General features: G+C 37.9%; 1 protein-coding gene across 3 annotated transcripts in view; it reads right to left on the bottom strand.

The window, feature by feature from the left end:
- Positions 1-6466: 6466 nt before the first annotated feature.
- tmtc4 (transmembrane O-mannosyltransferase targeting cadherins 4) overlaps positions 6467-26271 on the bottom strand; it is a 54696-nt gene continuing 34891 nt past the window's right edge. For all 3 annotated transcript variants that reach the window (XM_066686614.1, XM_066686613.1, XM_066686615.1), the window contains 15 exons: positions 24729-24945; positions 21669-21753; positions 21428-21528; positions 16588-16680; positions 16290-16451; positions 14180-14382; positions 13129-13303; positions 12821-12952; positions 12136-12215; positions 11661-11768; positions 10590-10731; positions 10344-10458; positions 7158-7270; positions 6885-6954; positions 6467-6691 (listed from right to left, as the gene is read on the bottom strand). In XM_066686614.1, the coding sequence (XP_066542711.1) occupies positions 6543-6691; positions 6885-6954; positions 7158-7270; positions 10344-10458; positions 10590-10731; positions 11661-11768; positions 12136-12215; positions 12821-12952; positions 13129-13303; positions 14180-14382; positions 16290-16451; positions 16588-16680; positions 21428-21528; positions 21669-21753; positions 24729-24945 (1945 nt within the window). In that variant the 3' untranslated portion in view covers positions 6467-6542. The remainder of the gene's footprint in view (positions 6692-6884; positions 6955-7157; positions 7271-10343; positions 10459-10589; positions 10732-11660; positions 11769-12135; positions 12216-12820; positions 12953-13128; positions 13304-14179; positions 14383-16289; positions 16452-16587; positions 16681-21427; positions 21529-21668; positions 21754-24728; positions 24946-26271) is intronic.

Genomic DNA, 26271 nt, shown 5'->3' on the forward strand with positions numbered 1-26271 from the left:
AACCAGAGGACCTGGGACAATCATATATTATTGCCTACTCCTAACTCTGTGTGATTTGATGCTGAATTCAGTTTCTTATTTAGCAGCATTTTCTTCAAAACTACCGGTTCCACCTTAAATGTTGCAGTAGCATCGGGTGCCAGAATGTAATTGCTACAACATTTAAGCTGTAATTGGTTATTTAGTAGCTAACACCCAAGACATTAGTGATGTTTTATGTTTGCTATGAAGTAAATGGTTATAATATATTTAAACCACATTAAGATAATACAGTAGTTATCATAACTGTTAAAGAAAATAATACTGACATTTGTGGGGTTTTTTTGGCCGTTTGCACAGCCATCTTGCCAGTGGTTCCCAAGGCCTTGATTGTGATTCTGAAAGGTCTCAGGTTTCAAGCATAGACTGTGTATAAGGCTTTATGTATATACAGTCTATTATTTCAAGGGTCATGTAGCCTTCTATCCCAACAAAATCTGAAACACCCTACCCCTATGCAAAATGGAGAAGTAGGGCTAAGTGGTAGGGTCAAGGGGTGAAATGGGATTTAACCCCAGTTTAATGGTGTCCAAGAAATGTATCTGCTACTGCAAAAATGTGGACAGGTTGTAAGCAAATAACCTCTATCCTGACTGGCTGCTTCTGTACTGTGCTGAAAAATCCACCTGTTGATGTAGCTTTGAATGATAGTGCTTATCCAGTTCAGGGTCACATACTCACACTCACCAATGGACACTCTTGAGTGTACAAATTAATTTATGGACTGTAGGAGTAAACGGAGCACCCAGAGGAAACCCATGCAGACACCCTCACAGACAGTCATCTGAAGCCCCAGGACTCTGTCACAGGGATGCTACATGTTGTGTTGCCCTTTTTTTGTCACATCACATTTAAACTAAGGATAAATTTCCTTATGTTAACTAAGGAATAAACTGAAATAGATATACATCAATCATCTACCTGTAGAAAGGGAGAATATGTTCCACAAACCTTAAAACAACATTGAAAAACATATTAATTTCATGAGTGTTTGTAATGTTTGCTTTAATAAAAACAAATCTGAAAAGTCACCCATGTACTTACAGTAAGTTAACAAACCGATGAGATGTTTGATGATGTCTTGGAGCAAAATACACTAGGAATGTCCATGATATTAATTGTGCAGATTCAGCTGAGCAGCTGGCTGTGACTAACGAATCATAAGTTGTGGTAAAATGGAGGAGTGGGGCCTTGTGTATTGTGGGACAGTCTGATCTCTTTAAACAGAACATTGTGTATCACTGAGTGAACAGAAAGGAAGTGACGAGCTGCTCAGGAACACAGTAGCAGACGCACTGAGCCAACAAGGGAGAAAAATGTGCATCAATTAGACAGAGAGTCGCTCAGCTCCATCACAAGAGATTAGGATTGTTTAAGGTACCGCAGGGTGAAGTGGGGAACATTTTACAGGCCGCACCACTCACAACATCCTGTCAGATTGATTAGCAGTCTGTCAGAGAGGCTCTCAGCTGTGAAATGGGATTCCGAGCAGATTCGGCTCAATGTAAGGCCAGAGCCATCCACATTGTTGAGAGAGCACTACAATTTCAGAGCGGTGACTGGAAAAACGCACTTGTTTTCTACAATGAATTCAGCCAGCTCCGCAGGCAATTTTCAGAACTGTTCATGTGAATACAACAATTGCTCAGATATTAATTGCAGGAACCTAATATTGTTGAAAGGGTGACAGTAAAAAAGTCAGTAACTGACTGTGATGACATGTGTTCTCATACAGTAAACTGCATAAGAGACTACCCTCTATGCTTTCAATTTCCAGGAAAAGCTGTTTTCTGACTTAACAGCTCCAACAATATCAGGCCCTAAAATTATACACATTCCTTCATTACAGCTTCTATTCTCTAGTTGAGACTTACTATTAGATTTTCAGACATCTGCAAAAAACAAAAACATTCATTCATTCATTCATTATCTGTAAGCGCTTATCCAGTTCAGGGTCACGGTGGGTCCAGAGCCTACCTGGAATCATTGGGCGCAAGACGGGAATACACCTTGGAGGGGGCGCCAGTCCTTCACAGGGCAACACACACACACACATTCACACACTCACACCTACAGACACTTTTTGAGTTGCCAATCCATCTACCAACGTGTGTTTTTGGACTGTGGGAGGAAACCGGACACAGGGAGAACACACCAACTCCTCAGAACAAAACAAAAACAAAACAAAAAAAATCTTTTTAGGTTGCTTCTCACAATCCAAAAAATCTTAGTGATTTTAAGGTCTGGATTCTGGAGTGGTTAGGAAACCCCACAGATTTTTTGCTTGATTTGTACATGTTCTTTTTCTGGAACACTTTAAATTACAGCCCACTAATTACTGGGTAAGTACAGAGTAAGATAAAATTAAAAAAGTACTGACTAAGTAAAGTATATGATATTAGAAATATGTGGTTATTACTGGGTATCTTCAAAACACTTTACAAATAAGGCAAGTAACTATCCATTGTACTTCTAAGCATAATAATAGATTTCAAAATTGAATTAAAATATGACAGTTTACGCAAGTGGCTATTACTGTCATTTTTCATAAATAAGAAATGCAGCTACTATTTTGAATTGACTGTTGTTCTGAATGTAATTATAGATCCTTTAAAATTATTTACGGTGCATGTACAGAGAAGGACATGGTCAGCTACTTTCATTACAGGCACTAGCAGAGTTTCAAGGTGCTTTGTACTCATTAGGTTCAGGACATGCGATTTACCCCAATAATCATAACATAATTTGGAGATATTTTGCACTGTTTTGCCTATATGTATTGGGGTATTATATGTACATAGCTGAAACTCTGCTAGTGCCTGTAATGAAAGTAGCTGACCATGTCCTTTTCTGTATGTTCACTTTTAATGTTTAAACTTTTAAAGAGTCTATAATTACATTCAGAAATTCAAAACAGTAGCCACAATAGTAGCAAAAAAAAAGGTACCGTAATAGTAACTTGCATGAACACTCATACTTTTAAATCAATTTGTAATCTATAATTACGCTAAGTACAATGGATTCATAAAGTAGTTATGTGCCATTTTTGTAAATTGTATTTGTAAGATACCCAGTAATAACTACATATTTCTACTATCATACCCTTTACTTACTCAGTATTTATTTTATCTTGTGCCTTACTTACTCTGTACTTACCCAGTAATTAGTGGGCTGTAATAGAGTGTAACCCTGATGGTCAGTCTCCTTATGTTAAATTCATCAATGCTCTACTGGTTTTCTCAGGTGGCACTGCTTGTGATTTTATGTAATACCTGAAAGTTTATGCCTGTCCAAGACTATGGATTATTCTTTCGCAAGAATACGTTTTACAGATAGATGCTGTAGGTTCACACAGACAGTCCCATTGTTTTGTGCGGAGACAAAGTGGTGCCACTTTAGAATAAGACTCATATATAAAAAAGACAGAAAGGTTAACAGTGATCTGTTTTTTGCCAGCTATAAACCCACATCCATCTACAGTTAAACATCAGACTTCGACAAATACTGACCTCACAGTGTCAGCTTTAGTACGGGTTCATTAACAAGTTTATAACCATTCAACCACCAAGTGTAATCAATTAATCACTGGCAGAATATATTTTTAGACATTAATTATAATGTGGTGGAGCTTAACATGTGAAAATTCACATTCTCAGGTGTAAGCTTATTCTTTACATTGATATTATCATTTTGTTCTGACATTTTCAGTATTATACAAAAAGAGGTAATTGTTGCCCTTTATATCCATATATTAAAAATGATTTTTAATGACCTATTAGGTGTTTACAGCCGTATTAATTACCAAACAGATTTTAAAACACTTAACTCTTTATAAGCGGTTTTTTTTTTAAAAGTGGTACCAACAGAATTGTCTTCTTGAAATGAGCTGTGTAACAACAGCACTGACAATAACAAATTCAGCTAGAAATGAAAATAAGTATTTAAATTTTACGGCAGTGATGGAGATGTAAAATAAACAAAGAAGTAAAATGGCTAATAGCATACAGATAAGCCAGATGAGGTAAAACTGTGGCTAACTGTGGTAAAACGGTGGCTGTGTGATAGGTAGAGTGTCTGCCACACAATTACAGGGCTAAAGAGGCCTGGGTGTAAGTCTTGCTTTGGGTCATACTCTGTGTGGAAACTTGAGTGTTCTGCTAGCATATGTTAAACAGCTATTAGAGTTATGCCTATACACTTATAGTGCTGGTCCTAAGCCACGGTAAAAAGAGACTGTTGCATAAGAAATGCAAACAAATAGTTTGGCAAACCTGTGCCAAATCTACTCTGGGAGTATCAACCAGGTTGACAGATGATCTGACCCCTTGCAGGAACAGGCAAAAAGTAAAACAACAACAGACTGTGGCTAAATGAAGATTTTTAGTGTTAATTGGACACTGGTTAATTGGGGGCAAATGTGTAAAATTGTTTCTAGGAGAAATTTAATTGAGTACTTACACATTATGAATACGACTGAATAGATCTGTGCTTTCCTTACGCAAATCAAAATAATATTTTCTATATTCTATATTACACTGAACAATCACTAAATTAGGAACACTTACCTCACTGCCCATATAGTTGCACTTTTTAGTTCTACAATTACGGATTGTAGTCCACCTGTTTCGCTGCATACTTCCTTATCCTGTTTCACCCTTCTCTTTAAAAGGTCAGGACCACCACAGTGCAGGTATGGTTTGGGTGTGCATTATTCTCAGTGCTGCAGTGACACTGATGAGGTGAGGGTGTGTTAGTGTGTGTTATGCTTGTATGAGTAGGTCAGACACAGAAGTGCTGCTCATTGTTTTTAAACAGTGTCCAGTCCACTGTTAGGCACACAAACCTTGTCGGTCCACCTTTGTAGAAGTAATATCAGAGACAGTGGCTCATCTGTTGCTGCAGTTTGTGTTGTTCGTCCTCTAATCTTTCATCAGTGGACACGTGACGCCACCCGCAGGACGGTGTTGGCTAGATATTTTTGGTTGGTTGACCATTCTCAGTGCAACAGTGACCCTGAAGACTTTAAAAACTCTAGCAGTACTGCTGTGTCTGATCCTCTCGTACCAGCACAACACACTAACACATAACCATGACATCAGTGTCACTGCAGTGCTGAGGATTCACCATCTAAATCATAGCTGCTGTGTGGGGGTCCTGACGACTGAAGAGCATGGTGAAATGGGGAAAAGAAAGTATCAAAAGAAACATGTCTGAACTACAGTCTGTAAATGTAAAAACTACAAAGTGCTCCTGTATGGTCAGTGGATTTATTAAAATGGTGTAGAAACAAAGTAGGTGTTTTTAATTCAGTGATCATTTACTGTATATTAAAGCGTTGGTATAGGGCCGAGGTTCTTTTCGTATATGTACAAATTATATAAAAAAAATTTAATAGAGCAGTGCCTACTAACATTAACCTCCTATGAACTATGATTTTTGATCTTTCAAAAACTGTAACTGTTTTCTCATATCTGTGACATGTATTCCATTACATACCGCCCTATTATCCCCCTCATCATTGATTTGTCCCCCATTCTAGGCCTACGTTTAACACCTGCACTTCACACTCTTGAAAACAAACCAGCATCTTCTCCAACACTGCGTATTAGACAGCCCAGCTCTTCAAACGTTCTCTGGCAGCAGTAGGAAGCAGGTGAAAAAATAGAAGTGCGCTGAACTTTCAACCGAGGAGCAGACTTGTTGACTGAAGTTGTGTCCTGGGGTCAGCCCTCACTCAGCAGCAACTTTCAAGAAGAGCCAGCGTGTGTGAGATGCCCCTTGGGGATGGCGTCCAGCCTCCTTTGAAGCTTTCAATGCGTGCTGGGCTGTTTTTTTCCTTTTTTTTTTTTTTAGGCCATGGCCGCTGGCTTCCTGCTTGGGGTGACCCTTGGGCTCCCGCACTTCACTACGCACACTTGCAAAACACCTTTCTTACATTAACTACAGAGGGATCGGATGCAACGTAGGGTCATGATCTACACTCACCAACAAATGTTACTTTGACAGTCTGGAATGTGGGTAAACAAACATACTAACAAAAGCCAATGGGCCAATGGTAACATCATATTTTCTTGTCTCATTCAAAGTAACTGACATTTTAAAATGCAAATTGTTAATGTGATTTTAGAGGCACATTCTTGGGGACTGTCCAACTGTAACATACTTTACAATTACAAAGTCAAACAGACTAATAAACAAAAGGCCAGCTGACATAACATGGCGTCAAAGATGAAAGACAGGAATGAAAGACAAGATGGTAGATATGCCTCAAGAGTAAGGGAAACATGAAATGGAAGATCCTGAGTTTGTTACAAAGCCATAGCTTTTGAAAACACAAAACTCCCAAAACAATGACAGTTTCGCTCATATATATAACATATAAATACATAAATAAAAAAGTACCCATACAAAACTGTACAGTATAAATTAAAACATTTTATTTTGGTGAGATCAACATACAAAGTCAGAATTCATGCCATGTGCCCTGAATGTAAAAACCCATGTTAACCAACTGTCCTTTGTCGCTGTTCAAGTTTGCGTTTGAGCATGTTGTAGTTTTCAATGGTCCCTGGGGCACTGGGGTCCAGTTTTAAAGAAAGTTCATAATGCTTCTTAGCCATGTCCAGCTTCCCCCAGCGATGGTACAGCACAGCTGCAACAGCACAAGACATTCTTTAATGTCATGAAAATTATAATAATCCAACATTACTTTAGACAGATCACTGCTCTCTAACACATGGCAATAACAGAACAAATGTAAGAATTTTAACAAGAGTTCTAATGACAATATCTAAAAGCAGCCTAGGGTGATGGAACTCCAATACAGCGTCTTATAAAAGACTTACCAAGATTGCCATGGCAACTGGCAGCATTGGGGTTGATCTTCAGTGCATTTAGAAAAAAACCCTCCGACTCCTAAAGAGAAAACGAACATGACTTGCGGTAATGGTGTGTTTTCCACAGCTAGTTTTAAGAGGAGGCCTTTGAACTGCGACATCTCATTCTTTCCCTTCTTTATTATAAACTGTCTGAACTATATAATCGCTGGATTCGAAAAAGAAATACATGTTTATTATTTAAATATAGTTCAAAAAGAAAAGGAACAAGAAAAAATGTACCTTGTATTTCTGCTGTTTTCCCAGCACATTGGCCAAAGAGAACATGATAGTGTGATCTTTAGGTAATATCTTCAAAGCCTCTTTTCCTATCAACTCTGCTTGAGCAAGGTTACCTAAAATTAAATCAAATGAGGAAAATGATGATGAGAGATGCCCATATGGTGCATATGTAAACGAGATAAAATATATTTTCTTTAAATATACACTAGTGCTATCTATTTAATCTTCACTTCTGAAAATACGAACTCTGGAATCCAGTTTGATAAAAGTTTTTTCTTAAATGTTACACAGTTATATCACTCATGTCTGAGAACACATTTCTTGTTTTATGTTCACTTTCTAGTGTCATAACATTGCTGTGTATTTTTCCATACTGCACTATGCCCCCCCTCCCAAATAATCCTATGTCAGTTATCAAATATATGCATGATCTGAATATGAGAGATAAGAAAAACAAAATTCAAAACAGGAAAAAAAAAACCTTCAGTATTGTGGTATATAGAAAATTTTAAACAAAAATTATAGATGGGATATCGATAAGAAATACACTCTGAAACAGCACACAATTTATGTGCAGTGAAGTGTTCTGAATATTTAAAGCATAACAATCTAATATCAGATGTTAATGAAGTGTTCACAGCATCCACTTTTAGGCAAACCTCAAGGCATCAACATCCATATCATGAAAGGAAAAGTGTTGTGCAAAATAAATAAATAAAAGAAATAAAACAAAACAAAATAAAACAAAACCCCCCAACTAATGTCAACAACTGCAAAAAAAAAAAAACTGTTTTGTTCTAGCCTGTATTACACATACGGAGCAGTGGCTCATTTGTCAGCAGTGTCCACACGAGTTTTTCCTCTCTGCACATGGTCGAATGCTTTAGTTTCCTAATTAGGGTTCAACACAAGGGCTACTGACTTATTGATCCGGGTGTCAAAATTCGCTCTGACCACAGAGTCAGGAAGGCCCCATCTTTCTGGCTGGCCCTTATCTAATTCATGAACTGCAGAGATACTGCTTGGCCGCAGGAGTCAGAACATGACTCATGCTTTGCACCCCGCCACATCGTCTCAGCCAAATGAGGATGGGAAGAAATTCAGTTCCAATATTTTTGGTAATTACTTTGAGTGGTTATGGGACAAGACGAGGCTGAAAGATGCAGAGGGAGAAGTTAATGTTGCAGCATATTATTATTATTCCTTTATATATTTATCTTTTTTTTTTTTTTTTTTTACTTTTTGCAAATAATACACAGCATGCCAGGGCCCTCCAGGGAGCACCAACCTGGCTGAGAGAAGTGTCTGCTAAAAGAGTTTCTGTCTGAGAATCAGGGCATTCTCCACACGGCAGGAGAAGACTGGCTTTAAAACAACACACAAAGCTTTTAATACATAAATTTCAAGCATTGCTGATTCCTGCTCTTCCAGTCTAATCATGTTGAGGCCAGAGCATCGTTTGAAAATGTTTTCAATACTGACACTTTGAATTAGATAACAATACCACAATGTTATTATTTAAGACATTTTTAGCATGACAGCTCACTGTTATTTTAATAACCCGTTTTTATTTATATATTCTACTTGTTTAGCTTTTTAATCCGCAGTTCTAAACAAATGTATCCAGTTTAATCACCAATGACATATTTTCTCACTTGGTGCTTATTTTAGATATTAAATTAATTAATTAATTAATGTACCATTTGTAAGACTACATAACATCTATAAAGTATTTTGATACAACTGACAAATGCTAACAAACATTAATAAGGGCTTATTCCAGCAAGCGGTTGTCATAAAAGCCATTGTCAACAGATTTCATTTTAACCTCATTATTCCAACTACTGGTGCTTGCAGCAATAGTCTTCTATGAATGTCAGAGTTTACCCAGTGAGGTTCTGTTAAGTCACAACACTGACTGTTGCAGGATCCCTTTGATTGTGAGTAGTGCAGTTATTGAACCCACTGACTTTAGAAATGCACAACTACAACTAAGTTGGTATTATGGCTATAGAATTACGGCCCCCAATATGTGTCCGTGCTCGTTAACGATGATAAAATTTGGGCCCCAGAAACCCAAACCAGATTTCGAAAACTAAAATTAAAAATTAAAAATAACAAATAAAAAAAGAAATGCACTCTCATGGAAATCTTGTTTTACCAATTCATCCTTTGCACCCAGTGATTCTGGGTCATTTCCGAACTCACTGGGACCCTGAACTGGATAAGTGTTTCAAAACAATGAATGAATGAATGAACGAATCCTTTGCCAAATAGTGACTTACATATTTGATGATGACAATATGATAATTTTTCACTAAACTTATATCAAATACTCATTTATAATGTTCTTTATGTATTTAATAAACATATACTTTTAACATTCAGTGCTAAAATTAACTATATGTAGAGAATTATAATGGTGTTACTGAGCTGGAAAAGAGCACTGGCGAATAGTTACTAGAGTTAATGGTCAGAACATTTCCTTGATCAGCCGAAATGGTGGGGGGGAGGAAGTAGAAGGAGTTAATTGGTGTAAAGGGTGGACTAATTATGTGAGATGGCCCCATGTGTCTGAGTGCACCTGATGCTCAGCATCTGCAGAATGGAGGTTCACACCTCACACACACAGAGCTGTGGCCGGTAGCTATATATGGGACGAAGGGAAGAAAAAAAAAAAATCATGAGTAGATTTGGGAGGAGGCAGAGATCATTTCCTTTCCCCCTGAGGTGTCGGTCAAGGGCACATCTAATGAGAACTCTCACTCAGATTACGCTTATAACACTCTCTATGCAGAGTGACCTCGACTGCTTTACATTAGCTGTTTCTAAATATGGTCAGTTTCCTAAAGAATGTAACAACTTCTAATACTGCACTTCACATGTCACAAGCAATGAAAGATGATTAAAATACTGGCACAACCTGTTGAGCAAAATACAGTTTGTGCAGCTAGTAAATCACTTCAGGGAAACAGGGATGTATGTGACAAAACAGGGATTAACATTCAGAAATGTTTGCACAATACTCCACACTTATGTCAAGCAATGTTCATGAACCAGATAAAATGTTTACATTTATATACAAGGCCGGAGTAAAGATACATAATGTAAGTATTAATTGCAACACAAACATGCACAACACTGTAGTCTCCTGGATTGCTTTGTGATTCTCAAGACTCAACATACCAGTGTTGTCCAAGAGTATAACCATGTTGTTCCACGCCAGACTGTGGTCAGGCTTCAACATAGTGGCATTCCTCCAAGCATTAAGAGCATCAACATGGCGATTCAGGTCAGCATACTGAATAAAGCATAATCAAGGCTTAATCACACATTTCACATCCTCAATCAGGTACACGTTTTTATTTTAAAAGGTAATGCTATCAGTAAAGAATGGCAAAAAAAAAAAAAAAAAAAAAACACCAGACTCACCAGTCTGCCCAAATTGTAGTAGCAATCTGGATATTTCTTCCTGAATTTAATAGCATTCCAATAGCTCTGCTCTGCCTTGTCAAACTTCTTCAGGCTGTTCTGTACAATACCCAGATTCATCCAAGCAGCTGCAAAATCAGGCCTGTACATCAATCAAGAGCAAATAATGAAATGGTAAACGTACAGTCAGAAAATCGAGTACTTGTATGTGTATCTATCAGTAATCTATCAGTGGCTCAAATTCCTTTTTTTCCTTTATACTAGACGCAGATGTGTTTTGTGTGACTGTTTAAAGAGAAAAACACACCAAATCTTGCATTTTCACTTCGAATTTGGTCCACTTATACAATACTGTGGAAAGGTTTTAGGAACCATTATGAGATTTAAAAAGCTATTTATCCGAGCAGTGTTTATTTGTTAAAAACAAACAAACAACAAATAATGCCCCACATTAGAATAAAAGCACATGACATTAGTCCAGTAAATGTGATATTCTGTGTGTGAATGTGTTGGTTTAACTCACTCTCACCTACTACTTTGTAGAAAAAAATATTTTATATTTCTTATTTGTATTGTTTTATTTTTGTATTTATTGTGATTATATATAAATTTATATGAGCACCATGCTTACTGAGAAGGCATTAGCTTAAATATATATATAAATATCTTAGGTGCCTAAGAATTATACATAGTACTGTATATGTGGTACTGAAATGTGATACATATTCATCATGCAAAAAAAAAGAATCAGTCTGAACAGCCAGATCAGAAATCATGCAACTTTTAGGTCAATCCAGCTTGACATTTCTCAAATTTGTGCTGCCAGGAAGGAAAGATGGACAACAGTGATCCTTGTAGGTTTAGTCCAAAGCATTTTCACATTGGAGAAGGGGAGAAAAAAAAAAAAAAAAAAAAAAAAAAACGGAATGGAAATGGATTGGTAAACTTAATTTAATTTATTAAAATAATTAAATAATTATTATATAACAATTATTTGTCAGGATAAAAAGACATGGGGCACTTTTACCCACTGTGTGAACAAGTTACATCACTAGTCTTCTTTTCACCTACTGAATATGAACAGCTGTAGAGAGTAACTCCTCTGCCTCTTGGAGCTCATTCCTCTCTTTTAATATGTTGCCCAGATTATTCATAGCATGGACATATTTTGGGTGCAACCTACATGGAAAAAAATAAAAATAAATAAATAAATAATAATAATAATAATAAGTAGAAGAAGAAGAATACAAATAAATTACACAAACACACATTTATTTATTGATTGACTGACTGATTTCACATGTAAAAATACATTTCTATATTTAAATGATAAGGAGAGAACTGAAAGTCTTTCTCCTGTGCAAATACCTCTAACTGTACATTAAATCTTTAGGAAAAAATGTGGCTAATATTTAACAATAAATGAATAATAGCAGTGAATAATTTATTTCAGTTTTTAGCACCAGTATCATTTTTGGTTGACATATTCCTTATTAAGTGCTGAATGACAAAAGGCAAGGTTTGCAGTCTAAAAAACCCTTCATACCTCACAGCCTCCCTGTAGTATTTGATAGCAGCACTCTGGTTGCCTCGGTCAGCAAGGTTTTTGCCAACATTGTAATGAACCTGCAGAAGGAAGAAGAAAAACAAGAAAAGTTTTCAGTGTTAGTGCTCATGCATAGCTGCACTCAAGAGAGGAGAATGTATAAAATGTGAATATACGCTGGTCATATTTTATGCTTTTTTATGCTCCAATATGTCAAATTTTATAAATAAAATAGTAGATGTGCATTATACACATTAACCAGACAATATGGCAATATACTGCACATGTATAATGCACATTATACTTTTATTTTGCTCCAATATATAATGAACTTGCAGAAGGAAGAGGAAAATCAAGAAAAGTTTTCAATGTTAGTGCTCATGCATAGGTGCATTCAAGAGAAGCTGATTTTATCTGGCCCTCACCTAAAATGGCAATTTTAAGAGTCCAAAATAAATATTCTACAGATGCCAACTCATTTCACTCTGCTTCCAAAGACAAAAGGGCCATTAATCATGCTTTCACTAACAATAAAATGAATGAATTTTCTTTTTCCACCCTTCACATCCATTCACAATTGTTGAAGGTTTAACAATGGGGTTTGTATACAATGTTCTACAAGAGAATTCTGTAAAGCAGAAAAAAAGCCCCTCCCCATCCCCCATGTCTTCCCAAGTGGCCTCACCTTGGCATTGAGCGGGCAGACACACAAGGCGCTGGTAAACAGGTTCTGCTCAGACCTCCACTGCTGACTGCGCAGGGCACAGCGCACCACGTTCAAGCCCAGCAGGGCCAACATGGCCGCCTGCAGCAGCTTCTGCAGGTGGGTGTTAGGGATGGATCAGTCAAGCACATTAAAAGAGGAACATTAAACAAGCACGCACAGGGCTGGAACCCCAGACTTAAAGGAATATTAGTTACAATGAAGTATGGCCTGAGGGTGGAGATTAGGAAAAGAGGAACGAGATGAATGGCACTAGCCTGGACGGCTACCTTGTGTCTCCTCCAGTGGCAGCAGCAGTGGGCCACAGCGTAGGCCAGAATGAGGCAGTAGCCTGCAGTGGAGAGGTACAGCACTCGCTCAGCTATCACAAAACCCACCCTGAAGAAAAGGTTACTGGCTGGAAGGAAAGGGATGACCAGCAGCACCAGGCCAAATGTCAATGTCCTGAAAACAAATGCACAAGCATAAATTACTCAATGCCTTATTTTATATATAAAAAAAAAAACGGTTGTTATATATTTCATGCTTCATTATGGCTTGGTAATGTGCATCTGTTCTATTATTCTTTTGTGTATTTGTTTGCTGTATTGCATTCTATTCTCCACTTATTCCACCTTATTGTTTAGCTGCAATTCATGCAATTCCTGAAAAATGTGTTGCAACCTAAGCTTGAAAAACAACTGCATGGAATATTGGATCAGATAACGGAGAAAAAGCAAGAACTAATCTGATCTAGGGCTGGACAATAATTAAATATCAATATATATTGCAATATAAAATTTTTCAATAACAATTATGTCATTTTTAAACAGATTTTCAATATATTAATATACATTATTTAAAGCATCTCTTACTAACTGATGTTCATTACAGTGCACGCAAATATTAATATTGACAAAGCCAATAGGTTTATGTATGATGGTGATGTCATGTTTCTTGTCTGTAAGTTTTTCAGTGGATTATATACTGTTTATAACAATATTGGAATTTTATCGTATAGATCAAAATTATGCAATATATTGTGATATACATTTTGGTTGTATTATCCAGCCCTAATATGCTACAAATGTACATTTTTATTCTTTAGAACTGATCAGAATGCTGATACTGACACAGAAACATTGAATATTAGCCAACATAACAATACATATTTAAAACCTTTCCTAAAACCATGTGGAAAAAAGGGTTACAATTTATAAGAGTGACCAAAATTCAAAACAAACCTCCAATTACAAAAGGCTATTTTTGAGCTTCTATGTACACTGCAATTTCACCTACCAAAGAGTGTAAAATGCTATTTAGAGATTGCGTGATTCTCACCTTCTTTTACCGCTGTCTGGGGAACACAGAGCTTGCCTTATCAAGCCAATCAAGCAGGCCCACAGCAGCAGCAGCCAGACAATTCTCCAGTCACCGGCTGATTTAATAAGAGGTACACAGCCCATTGACCAATCAAAACACAGCCACCAGGGACACAGCAGCAGCCATGCATTCAAGGAGTAGTAGTAATTATAGTTCACAATCTGCCAATCAAAGAGAACAGGAGGTGTTCAACATCAAAGCAGCAGCAAAGGAGAAGAACATGAAATGATTCAGGGAGCTGAAGGGGCAAAAAAAATAAATAAATAAAATAAAATAAAATAAAAAAACCTGTCTGTGCCACAGAATATCTGACCGACTACAGGGTTGAGACAGAATGTTGCAGCAATCCTACCATTACAAATACTAACATTAAAATGTAATTCATTCAATAAATTCAAGTAATAATTCTATCCCGGACAAAGATTAAACAAAGACTAAATGGGATCTTCATATTTTTGCTATCCAACAAAAACATGTATCTTCAAAACAGTAACATTATAGGTGACGGAAATAATCCTTTTTAACTTTCAATGGAAGTCAATGTAAAACAAATTTCCAAATAATTTTGAAGCATTTCTATTTGCTCTTTCATAATAACATTTTCATATAAAAGACAGCTGCTGTGTTCAAATCATATAGTAAACAAAAAAATTGAGGAAAACAAAAATAGAGATACGTTTTTTTCTTTGGACTTATTCCATGTCCATAAAATTGGTTGACAGTGTGCCCAGTACAGCCCAAACCATCTTAAACGATATTTAAATGATGCTACAAGGTTGCATCTGTAAGTTGATTAGCAAAGACAACAATTTGCAAGTTAATGTCCGCTTCTAGTAGCTTCCGGTTATTCGTTTTAATGCATGTTTGTCATGATTAAGTAGATTCTGTTCCTTTTGTAATTTGTACAGAAAAAAAATATATGAAAAAGTATGTAGGTAATATTCTGTGAAAAAGAAACAAACAAAAAAAAAAAAAAAAAAAAAAAAACATATAAATACATATATGAAAAATAAACATTTTCTCAGGGGGAAAAAATTTCAACTGTTTGTTTCAAAAGGCCATTGTTAATAAAAATCAGACATTGATTTTGGTTTTGGATTCAACATATTTTTTAAAATAATAAACCATATGAAAATGGCATGGACAAACTTTTAGAAGCAAGCAATAAAAATAATACAACTGCTCTAGCTGTCTTAGGTTTGTCGTAGATGGTATGTTTCTTAGATGTTCTGACATTGGGCAGTAGGTTTATCTCCAGAATGCTTTGATTATGTTAAAATTTCATTGTGTCCTGCACAGATTAAAAGGCACCCCATGCCAGATTCAGCAAAGCAGCCCCATAACACAACTGGGCCCATGTATGATGTGCTTTTCCTTAAAAATTTCTTTTTTTTTTTTTTTCATTTGTGAGCTGATGGGGCTAAATCCTTCCAGATTTGTCTCATCTGTGCAAATAACACTTTCCCATAAGCATTGTGGCTTGTTAATATGCATTTTAGCAAATTCCAATCTGTTTTTTTTTTTTTTTTCCCTAACAGTGGCGTCCTTCTGGGTCTTCTTCCATGGAGCCCGCTGTCGCTCAAAAAGCGACAGATGGTCTGATCAGTCACTAATGTACCTTGACCTTGGAGTTCACATTGTATCTCTTTGGAAGTTTTTCCATGGTTCTTTGTCAACCATTAGCTGTATCTTTCTGTTCAACATGGGGTAATTTTCCTTTTGCGGCTGTGTCCAGGAAGGTTGCCTAAGGTCCCCTGGACATTAAATTTCCTAATAATATTTTCAGCCACTGTAGAGCATTTTTTTAGAGTAAGAAATTACTTCTCTTTTCATGAGAAAACAGATTTTAAATTCATCCCTTATCAAGTATAAAGTATTATTTCCATTAGTAGGAAGGGTACCAAGAGATTTGTCCATGTCTGTACATTAAATTAATAATCTATAATAATCAGCCATATTCTAAAGTGCTGGCAGATACCAATCCAAAAGGTTTCAAATACAGTGAGTATTAAGGATATATTAACATCACAGACCATGATGAAAAGAGAGCAATCTGCTGTCAGCTTACCCTAAGAAACACATTTTTGGCAAACGAGGCTGGATTGTCCACCTCAGTGAAGGCTGGGGGACCCGTACCCATGATCCTCCACCTTGCGTACAAAAGCAAAGAACCTCCAAGAAGCAGCAGAGCCATCCTGATGAGTAGCCCTTTACTGATCCATTCACCAACCTGCCAAAGCATTGAGGGAGAAAAAAATCTAAACACATCTATAAAAAAGTCAACATTACCATATAAGTGTTCAACATAAGTGTTCAAGCCCAATAGCTGATGGCAAGCAGAGTGAGAGAAGAGAGGAAACACTTACACCTGCTGCATTCCTCCTGACTAGCAGCTTGTGAGTCAACTCATAGATATTCAAATTGCAGATCATGACAATATCAAATGCAGCGTTTACTCCCTGGGAAAAAAGAGGCTCAAAGTCAAGGATCTGCCAGCTGTTATTTATTTCTTCTTTTAAATGTGATGAACTATAAAGTATGGAGTAATGCAATCAATAGAGCTAGATATAATGGACAATACACAGTATTGCATTGTACAGATGTACATATACTGATGTCTCACAGTTCCTTGTAGCCAATACTGACACTAATATCTAATTTTATTCTTTCTTTAGCTATAATCCATAGATTATGACATCACTTGAAGAGCAATGAGTTAGATGAGTTGCACAGCTTAAAATAATAAATGTCAGTTGTAATAAATAGTCATAGCCTAAAGCCAATTACAGAATACAATAATATAACTAATAAATAATAAAAAATGTCTTTTCAGATAACTCTGACTGTAATGAAAGTGGTGTTCCTGCCAAAACTGGGATTTAAACTTCCAATTCCCATTTCCAGAAAAGTTGGGAAACTTTCAATGATGTAACAAAAACTAAATATTGTGATTTGCTAAATTGCTAGAACTTTTATTTAACTGATAGACATACAAAATAAAATAGTCAGTAAATTACCTCACAAACCTAATTGTATGTAAATAAATTAATAAATAAACCACATGCAATACATTCAGATACGGAGTAAAGAAGGAACACTGACCAAATGTTTAGTCTTTTCAAACAAAAATGGATCTTGGTTCATCCCTTTGTACGAAACTTTATGAAAGGACGGTCAGTCAGTCAAAAAGACCCACAATATTGCAACCTGCTTAGATTCTCATCACATAATATCATGAAAAAATTCAGGGGAAATCCCTGTGCATAAATGCCAAGGACAGAAACTCCTGCTGAATGTGCATGACTGTCCAGCCCTCAGGCAGTATGGTTTGAGAAACTGTCATGCCACTGTGATGGATATAGTCACATAGTTTCAGGAGTATCAGGAAAAATGTTTGTCACATAACACAGCCTGCCACTGCATGAAGAAATACAGCCCGAAAGTGTATTATGCAAAGAGAAACGCATATATTAATTTTGTGCAGAAACCCCACAAAATTCTCTAGGTCCAAAGTCATCTGAATTGGATTGTAAGACAGTGGAAATGTGCTCTGTCGTCAGTCCACGTTACAGCTTATTTTTGGAAAAAAAGATGTCAGATACTGTGTGTCAAAGATGAAAAAGACCATCCAGATTGTTACCAACCAAAGTGCACAAAAACATATGCAGATGCTTATTTTGGGATTTTGGAGAAACATATGCTGCAGGTGAGACAACATATTCTTCCTGGAACGTCTTTATCTATATCCATGATGTCATTTATTTCAGCATATTTTTAAATAGTTATTATTCATGTCTCATGTGTATGTGCACAAGCACAACAGAGGCATAGATTTTCTGTTGAGTGTTGTTCTTGTTTCCTTTTTCCCCCCAGTATTGTTCAGTACATTCATTCAAAACAATTTCTAAGTCTTCAATAAAGGTGCTTTAACCCATAGGTTACCATTGATATTTCATGTATGTATAAAGCCTATATACAATATTTTCATAGACTATTGTAACCAACCTGGTCACTAACTATGGTATACCTCCTCCTAAACTCTAGGGGGCAGGAGGGAGGTTAACATGTCTAGGGGTATAAATAGGGGAAGCCAAGTAAGAGTAGGAGAGAGTTGACCTACAGGCACAGTACTCTCTGCTTGGAAGACCTTTAAGACTTTAAGTTTCAGGCTCATTGTGAAAGGAGGTTCTTAATTTGCGGATGGCTGGGATTTGAGAAACTGCTTGGAGGTTTTGCCGTACTCAAGTTTCTTCAAGTCTTTATCTTCCACCTGCTGCTCATCCTTTCTGGACTGCATTTCAACTGGTGGGACTAATTATCTCCTTTTCCATTAAGGATCTACCCAAACCTAAGCCCATGCTCCTATAGGATAAAAGGACTGTGTTTTGAGGAGTTATTTGTTTGTGGGTTTTTTCTTTTGGTTTGTTTAATTGGTTAGTTGGTTTTGTGTATATATATATTTTTGTATGTTTATATTATATGAATATATACATTTTTTGCTTGTTATTAATGTTGTAATATTATGAGTAAGATAATTAGTAAACATTATACTAGATAAAAGGTCTCATTTCAGCTACCTTGTCTTCATTTAACACTGTAGCATTTATGCAGTCCCATGTGGTATCCCCCTCATATTTTTTGTAGCAAACATTCAAACAATATTGTTTAGGGTAATTGTTACATAGTGGCACCCGAACAGGGACCTTCGGGATTCTAGCTGTTATTGCTATTTGTGTTCATAACTGTGTCTTGTGTTACAACTGTCCAATGGTTAGAGATGGAGGTTGGAGCCTCACCCCCACTAGATTTCACAGCTGGACAATTTGTCCCACGTCGGGATGCAGTCAGTGAGATCATTGATACCTTGAGTCACCTGTACATTGCATCTGAGGAAGAGGAAGATGATAGGAGTTCGGTTGGCCAAGAAGAAGCACCTGACTGGCCACTTCCCCCTCCACCGCCAGAGGACAGCCTAGCAGACCAACTTCGGATCATGGAGGAGAGGATTTGCTCCCTAGAAACTAAGCTGCAAGAGCAACACAGTTGCTTAGGTGATGCCAGGACACTTAAAGAGGCACTGAGGACTGTAAAAGAGGAGCTGGAACAAAACGACAGAATAATTGAAGAACGACTCACATACCTACTGCAGAGACAAAATGAGAAACTCAAGGAAGTGATAGACCTTGAGGTAATGGAACTGGGAAAAACAGTGCTGGACTGTTTTAACAGAAGAGACAAACAACTGGAGAAGAGGTTTCAAACCCTACTGCCTGTAACCTCCACTCCCTTCCTGTCAACTCACAACAGGGTACGTACTATAAGAGATCAACAGGCCCAACCAAGCTCCACTGGTGACAGTTTGACTGCTACACCATTGAGCCCCCCCATCAAACTGGAATTCCCAAGATATGGAGGTCTCGAAGACCAAGACCCCTTAGCTTTTATTGAGAAGTGTGAGGAGTTCCTCGCATGTCCGACCCCTGAATGACCTAGAGATACTAGCAGCCCTCACTTCTGTTCTATCAGGTACAGCTAAAGACTGGTGGAAGGCAGAAAAGAAGGCGGTCAAAACCTGGACCCAATTCAAAACGATCTTTCTTCGCTCATTCTTGTCCGAGGACTATCAAGCAGAGGCGGAGCGTCGGTTGAGGGACCGGAGACAAGGACCCCATGAGAGTATCAGAGACTTTGCTTTCCAGTACCGAGCTCTATGCTTAAAATGGAGGGAGGACATGACTGAGAGGGATCTACTCCAGGCTATTCTGAGGAACTGTAACCCTATGAGATCTTCACCCGGTGGGGTACACCTGCCTATCTGGTGTCCGATCGAGGAGCTCAATTCACCTCCCACCTGCTCCATACCACCTGTCAGCAATGGGGCGTAGTGCAGAAACTCACCACAGCCAATCACCCCCAAACCAACCTGACTGAGCGAGTCAATCGGACCCTCAAAACCATGCTCGCATCCTTTGTACGGGATAAGCACCGACGATGGGACCAGTGGCTCCCTGAGTTTCGGTTTGCTATTAATACTGCATGGCAGGAGAGCACTGGGTTCACTCCAGCTGAGGTGGCATTAGGGAGGAAGCTCAAGGGACCATTGGAAAGACTTTTAAGCCAGCCACCTGACTCTGAACAGGCCGCCTACAAAGTCATCCAAAGGCAACAAAAACTGTTTCAGCAAGTACGAGCTCAGAATAAACAGGCCAAATATTACAACCGTCGCCGTAAGAAAGAGGAGTTCAGTGAGGATGATCTGGTCTGGGTGAGGTCCCATCCTTTATCTCGAGCCAGTTCTGGGTTTTCAGCCAAACTAGCAGAAAAATGGAAAGGTCCAGCCAAAATCGTAAAACAACTCAATCCAGTAAACTACCATGTAACTTACCTTAATAATCCCAAACAGGTCGACACCGTCCATATAGAACACCTCAAGCGGTACTTTGGTCAGGCCGGGTCGACTCTTGGGGGGAGGGGTATGTAACCAACCTGGTCACTAACTATGGTATACCTCCTCCTATCCTCTAGGGGGCAGGAGGGAGGTTAACATGTCTAGGGGTATAAATAGGGGAAGCCAAGTAAGAGTAGGAGAGAGTTGACCTACAGGCACATGTACTCTCTGCTTGGAAGACCTTTAAGACTTTAAGTTTCAGGCTCATTGTGAAAGGAGGTTCTTAATGTGCGGATGGCTGGGATTTGAGAAACTGCTTGGAGGTTTTGCCGTACTCAAGTTCCTTCAAGTCTTTATCTTCCACCTGCTGCTCATCCTTTCTGGACTGCATTTCAACTGGTGGGACTAATTATCTCCTTTTCCATTAAGGATCTACCCAAACCTAAGCCCATGCTCCTATAGGATAAAAGGACTGTGTTTTGAGGAGTTATTTGTTTGTGGGTTTTTTCTTTTGGTTTGTTTAATTGGTTAGTTGGTTTTGTATATATATTTTTTTGTATGTTTATGTTATATGAATGTATACATTTTTTTTGCTTGTTATTAATGTTGTAATATTATGAGTAAGATAATTAGTAAACATTATACTAGATAAAAGGTCTCATTTCAGCTACCTTGTCTTCATTTAACACTGTAGCATTTATGCAGTCCCATGTGGTATCCCCCTCATATTTTTTGTAGCAAACATTCAAACAAATTCGTTTAGGGTAATTGTTACACTATAAATACATATCACTCAATTAAATATGTCTATACATTACCAAAACTGTGATGCCTTGCTCCTTACACAACATGGCTACAGCACACAGCAGAAGGCTGACAACAATCCATGGGGCTGAGAATTTGTCAGTCCTATCAGCACCTTGAGAAAGAAAATGATAAAACAAAACAAAAAATGTGCCACATTAATTTTTTTTGATTGCAGTACAAAGTGAAACTGTGCACATGTGCTGATTTTAATGGGATAAAATAAAACAAATGTATTTCCATCACTTCACTCACCTTGAAATGCTCTACAGTATGAGAGAAAAGACAGCTGGAAAAAGAGGGCACACAAGAGATCTGCCCTACCCACGATTCCAGCCACCTAGCACAACCAGACAAGGACAAAATGACACGTTAAGGTCTACATTAAAGTGGACATCTACAATTGCAGAGAAATGCTGTTCCCTCTAGTTTGTTTACTTTCAGGAACTCCTCATCTTTTAAGGTGTGTATGAAGGAAAAGAATGACTCTTGTTTGTATGTGGCTTAAATCTAACTTGTCTGTAAGGTTTTATTCCCTGTTTAAATTTCCACAGAAACGAAATTGTAACTCGAGCTGCTTAGTTTTTCTAGCAGTTTGCAGTAATGCAGTTTGCCATCTCTCTACTTTGCACCTTAATTAAGCCAAAACAGCAAAATTAAGTAAATATTATCCATCTATGGGACAGAAATAGAGCATGTCCTCATCTTAGTTCATGCTTTTCAATGTGTTTTTTTTTCTCCCAAGTCACTGCTCATCCCAATGTAATTGCTGACATGAATGGAAGGCAGGAAAGTAACATGTATATCAGATCCGATCAAGTAATATATATTGCATCTAAATTTTTATAAAGCTAAATGTACATGATGAAAATTATTTGTGCAAACACAAACATACACAAAGTATCAAGCTAGTGTGCAGGAGAATGTTTGTGTTGCTTTGCAGCAGTCCAGTATGAACTATTGAATAAATATACAAATCATAGTCTGTTGTCACTTATTACTATTATCTAAAAAAAATGTGTACATAAAACGGAGGTATAAAACCTTCTTTGCTAAAGAGCATGTTGTACTGAAAGTGAATATCTATTAAGTGGGAAAAGATTCAAGTATGTGAAGTGGTATATCAGTGGTGTCCTGCGGGTGAAAAATATGATGTAATTCAAAGCAAGGGCTGTTACACTTCCTTGTGGAATCATCAAACAAATCATTTGCAGCAGCTTTTCTGTTACAAAATGTAAGATTTTACTAATATTTCTAAATTATAAAATAGGCTTCTCCTCCACCCCTTCTATTCTAAAAGTGTTAAGGGCACTTTAAACTGGGACGAGCAGCGGTTTTGAAATTTTGGGAAATGTACATTTCTGTAACATTTGGATCTCTACTCACTGCAAGGTAAACATTCTGGAATTTTCCTGCTTGACAATTTGCAATATATAAAACATCACAAATTGCATAAGAAATTCATGTCATTGTAATATCATGTCATATACTGGGGCTTTTCCACTGCATGGAACCGTTCCAACCATGCCGAGTAGGTAATAAATAGTGATGTGTAAACCCTGCAGAGTGCTGATTGTCTGCTGAGTGCCTGTCAATCACCAGGAAATGCAGGGCTCACTCAAATCCAGTACAAACGCTTGTAAAAATTCTTAAGTTACAGCAGCTTCCACATTTATTTTTATCTGACTCACAATGGCAGCTCGTAACTTTACCTTGAGGTGTTATGAAGACGTTTATTTGCCCCTTGGGCTGATGGCTGACAAAAATTTGCAGTGAAAGCCTAATGCGCAACAAGTAAAACTGATCTGTGAGAACTGGGGCGCGGAGCAATGTTCAGTCTTTTCTTGTTTTATACATGACTTAGTTTCATTCGAATTCTTAATTTGTAAGAACACTTCCATTTTAGTGAAGTAAATGCTGCTATATTGGGATGCCCTTAGTGCAGGTTATTCATTAAGTATCAAGGGTTAAAATGTAATAAAATTCACTTTATTTCACATCAGAGCACCATTTATTTCTATTTTTATTTTACCTTCCATAAGCACACACATTTTCAGATCTAAACTCTTCTCTGAACATCTACTGAAAAAGTTATAATGTATATGCTACTTTTGACAGGAAAATAAATAAAAGGTGCTCTCTGACTTTAAGGACTGGCGCCCCATACAGGGTGTGTTCCCACCTTGCACCCAGTGATTCTGGGTAGGCTCCAGACCCACCATGACCCTGAACGTGATAAGCGGATACAGACACTGAACGAATGAATGAATAGTCTCTGACTTGCACTATAGTATATATGAAGCAATGTTTCACGATTTCCCAATAAAGAGTTTCACAGATTCCAAGGGTGTATTATCTGGGAAGAGAAAATAGTAGTATTTTATTTTTCCATATGAAGAATTAGTCACTTTTTTTTGCAATGGCTTGTAGAAAAGTATCGCAAAATATGTTTAGTTGAAAAGATTAAATGACTTCAGGAAATGTATAAAATAAGCCCCTGTATCCAGCAGTGTCTATCTGATGTAACAGTAAAATGTGTATTTGATGATAACATTTTAAACACACTGCATAGGCATAGAGTTCATTAGGAGATACAACAGTGATGTCGATTTTTTGGTGGAATTCCCTTTTGAGAAACTTAAACTTTCTGTGGCTCATTACACCAAGACAAACAGACACTTAAATGGTATTAAAAGCCTTGCAAAACAATTCCTAGGGGCATTCATTTCAGCAGCAGCTGAGCATTTTACAGCCAGCAAAATTGGCTTTTGTTTGTACAGCAGAGAAAAAAAAAGGGTAGTTAAAATATCTGCTGCCGTGCTCTGGCCTGTGAAATTGCCTGCATTTCTGGAGGTGCCAAATTAATGACAGAGGCAGGAGGCCGCCTTCATTAGAGAGCCATGGTTGGCCCTGGCAGGAGTCCTGGGGCAGTGGCTGGAGATCCTTTGATAAATCCGGTAGGCCTAAGTCAGTGGTCTTTCTGAAGCTCACCCCCTAGGTCCTGCGCTAGCCTCTCTGTGCCTGATTAAAGAAGCCAGGCAGTGAAGAAGCTTGGGCCTCATGCTCCAGTTCAATCACTATCGGATACATCCTCGGCAGGTTAAATCAGCAATTCTGCAGCCATTAGCACAGCCGACTAGCTCCGGAATACACCTTTGCAATGCACACCTACCGAGCAGGGCTTTCTACTCCCCAGTCCCTTTTAATGTATGTTTCATGCAGCATCTGAGCAGCCGTGCAGTATAGGGCATTGTAGTATGCTGTTGTTTACTGGGAAGGGATGGCATGCTGAGTCATGGCTTCTCTCCTACTTACGCTTTCTGTATGAACTGGGTGTGCAGCGAAGAAAAGCGCAGCCAGGAGGGCTGCCTTCGGAATGTGTGTGAGTCTCTTAGCCTTCCCGTCGCAGGCCAAGCCATCAATTAATATTGCAAAAACATCAATCATTAACGCAGAGATAACACAGTGGAGGCCAATGTTGAGCACATGGAAGCCTACTGGGTGCAATCCACCAGCCAAGAGGTAGTTTAGCCTGCAGACAACACAACACATGTCAATAAAGCAGTATATGATGGTAATGAACACACAGCTGAACTCTGCTCATATAAAGTTTGAGTTCACAAAACTTTATGATACATTTCCACATTCTACATAAGAAAAAAAAAAGAGTGATTTGCATATTTAGCACTGTTCATGCATAACAACCATCTGTAATGTTCTTGAAGCAAAATGGTATCAAATCTTCACAAAAACGTCGAAGGTAAAATATCTCCCGAAGAGTATAAAATGTTGCCACAGAAATGGGCAAGCTACTTATATACAGTCATAGCTGAAGATTTTGGCACCCCATGAAATTTTTCCAGGAAGTATTGCTCCCAGAAATGTATTGCAGTTAAATGTTTTGTTATACACGCTTATATACATTGTGTGTATTGGAACAACACAAAAAACAGAGGAAAAAAGCCAAAATTTCCTTTGGGAAAAAAAATAAACTGAAATCAATTGCATCCTATAACCATCAATAAGCTTCTTACACCTTAAACTGGAATTCTAGACTACTCTTTTTTTGCAAACTGTTCCAGGTCTCTCATATTTAAAGATTTTTAGATCTCTCCCCAGGTGTTCAGTGGGATTTATATCCGTACTTATTGCTGGCCACTTCAGAACTCTCCAGGGCTTTGTTTCCATCCATTTCTGGAAGCTTTTTAAAGTATGTTTGGGGTCACGGTGCTGCTGGAAGACCCTTGACCTAGGACGCAAACCCACCTTTCTGACACTGGGCCTTACATTGCAACCCAAAATCCTTTGGTAATCTTCAGATTTCATGATGCCTTGCACATTATGCACCCAGTGCCAGAGGAAGCAAAAACAACCCCAAAACATCTCCTCCACCATGTTTAACTGTAGGTTCTTTTCTTTGTAGGCCTCATTCCGTATTCGGCAAACAGTAGAATGATGCGCTTTACCAAAAAGTTCTCTCTTGGTCTCATCCGTCCACAAGACGTTTTCTCAGAAGGACTTTGGCTTACTAACATACATTTTGGCAAACTGCAGTCTAGCTTTTTTTTTATGTCAGTAGTGGGGTTCTCCTGGGTCTCCTGCCATAGTGTTCATTCAAATGTCGACAAATAGTTCGCATTGACACTGATACACCCTGAGCCTGTAGGACAGCTTGAATTTCTTTGTAACTTGACTGGGGCTTTATCCACCATCAGAACTATCATGTGCTACAACCTTTCATTAATTTTTCTGTTCTGTCCATATCCAGTGAGATAGCTACAGTGCCATGGGTGGTAAACATCTTGATTATGTTGTGCACCGTGGACAAAGGAACATGAAGATCCCTGGAGACGGACTT

Source organism: Hoplias malabaricus, chromosome 12, assembly GCF_029633855.1.
Source record: "Hoplias malabaricus isolate fHopMal1 chromosome 12, fHopMal1.hap1, whole genome shotgun sequence".
Classification (NCBI taxonomy): domain Eukaryota; kingdom Metazoa; phylum Chordata; class Actinopteri; order Characiformes; family Erythrinidae; genus Hoplias; species Hoplias malabaricus.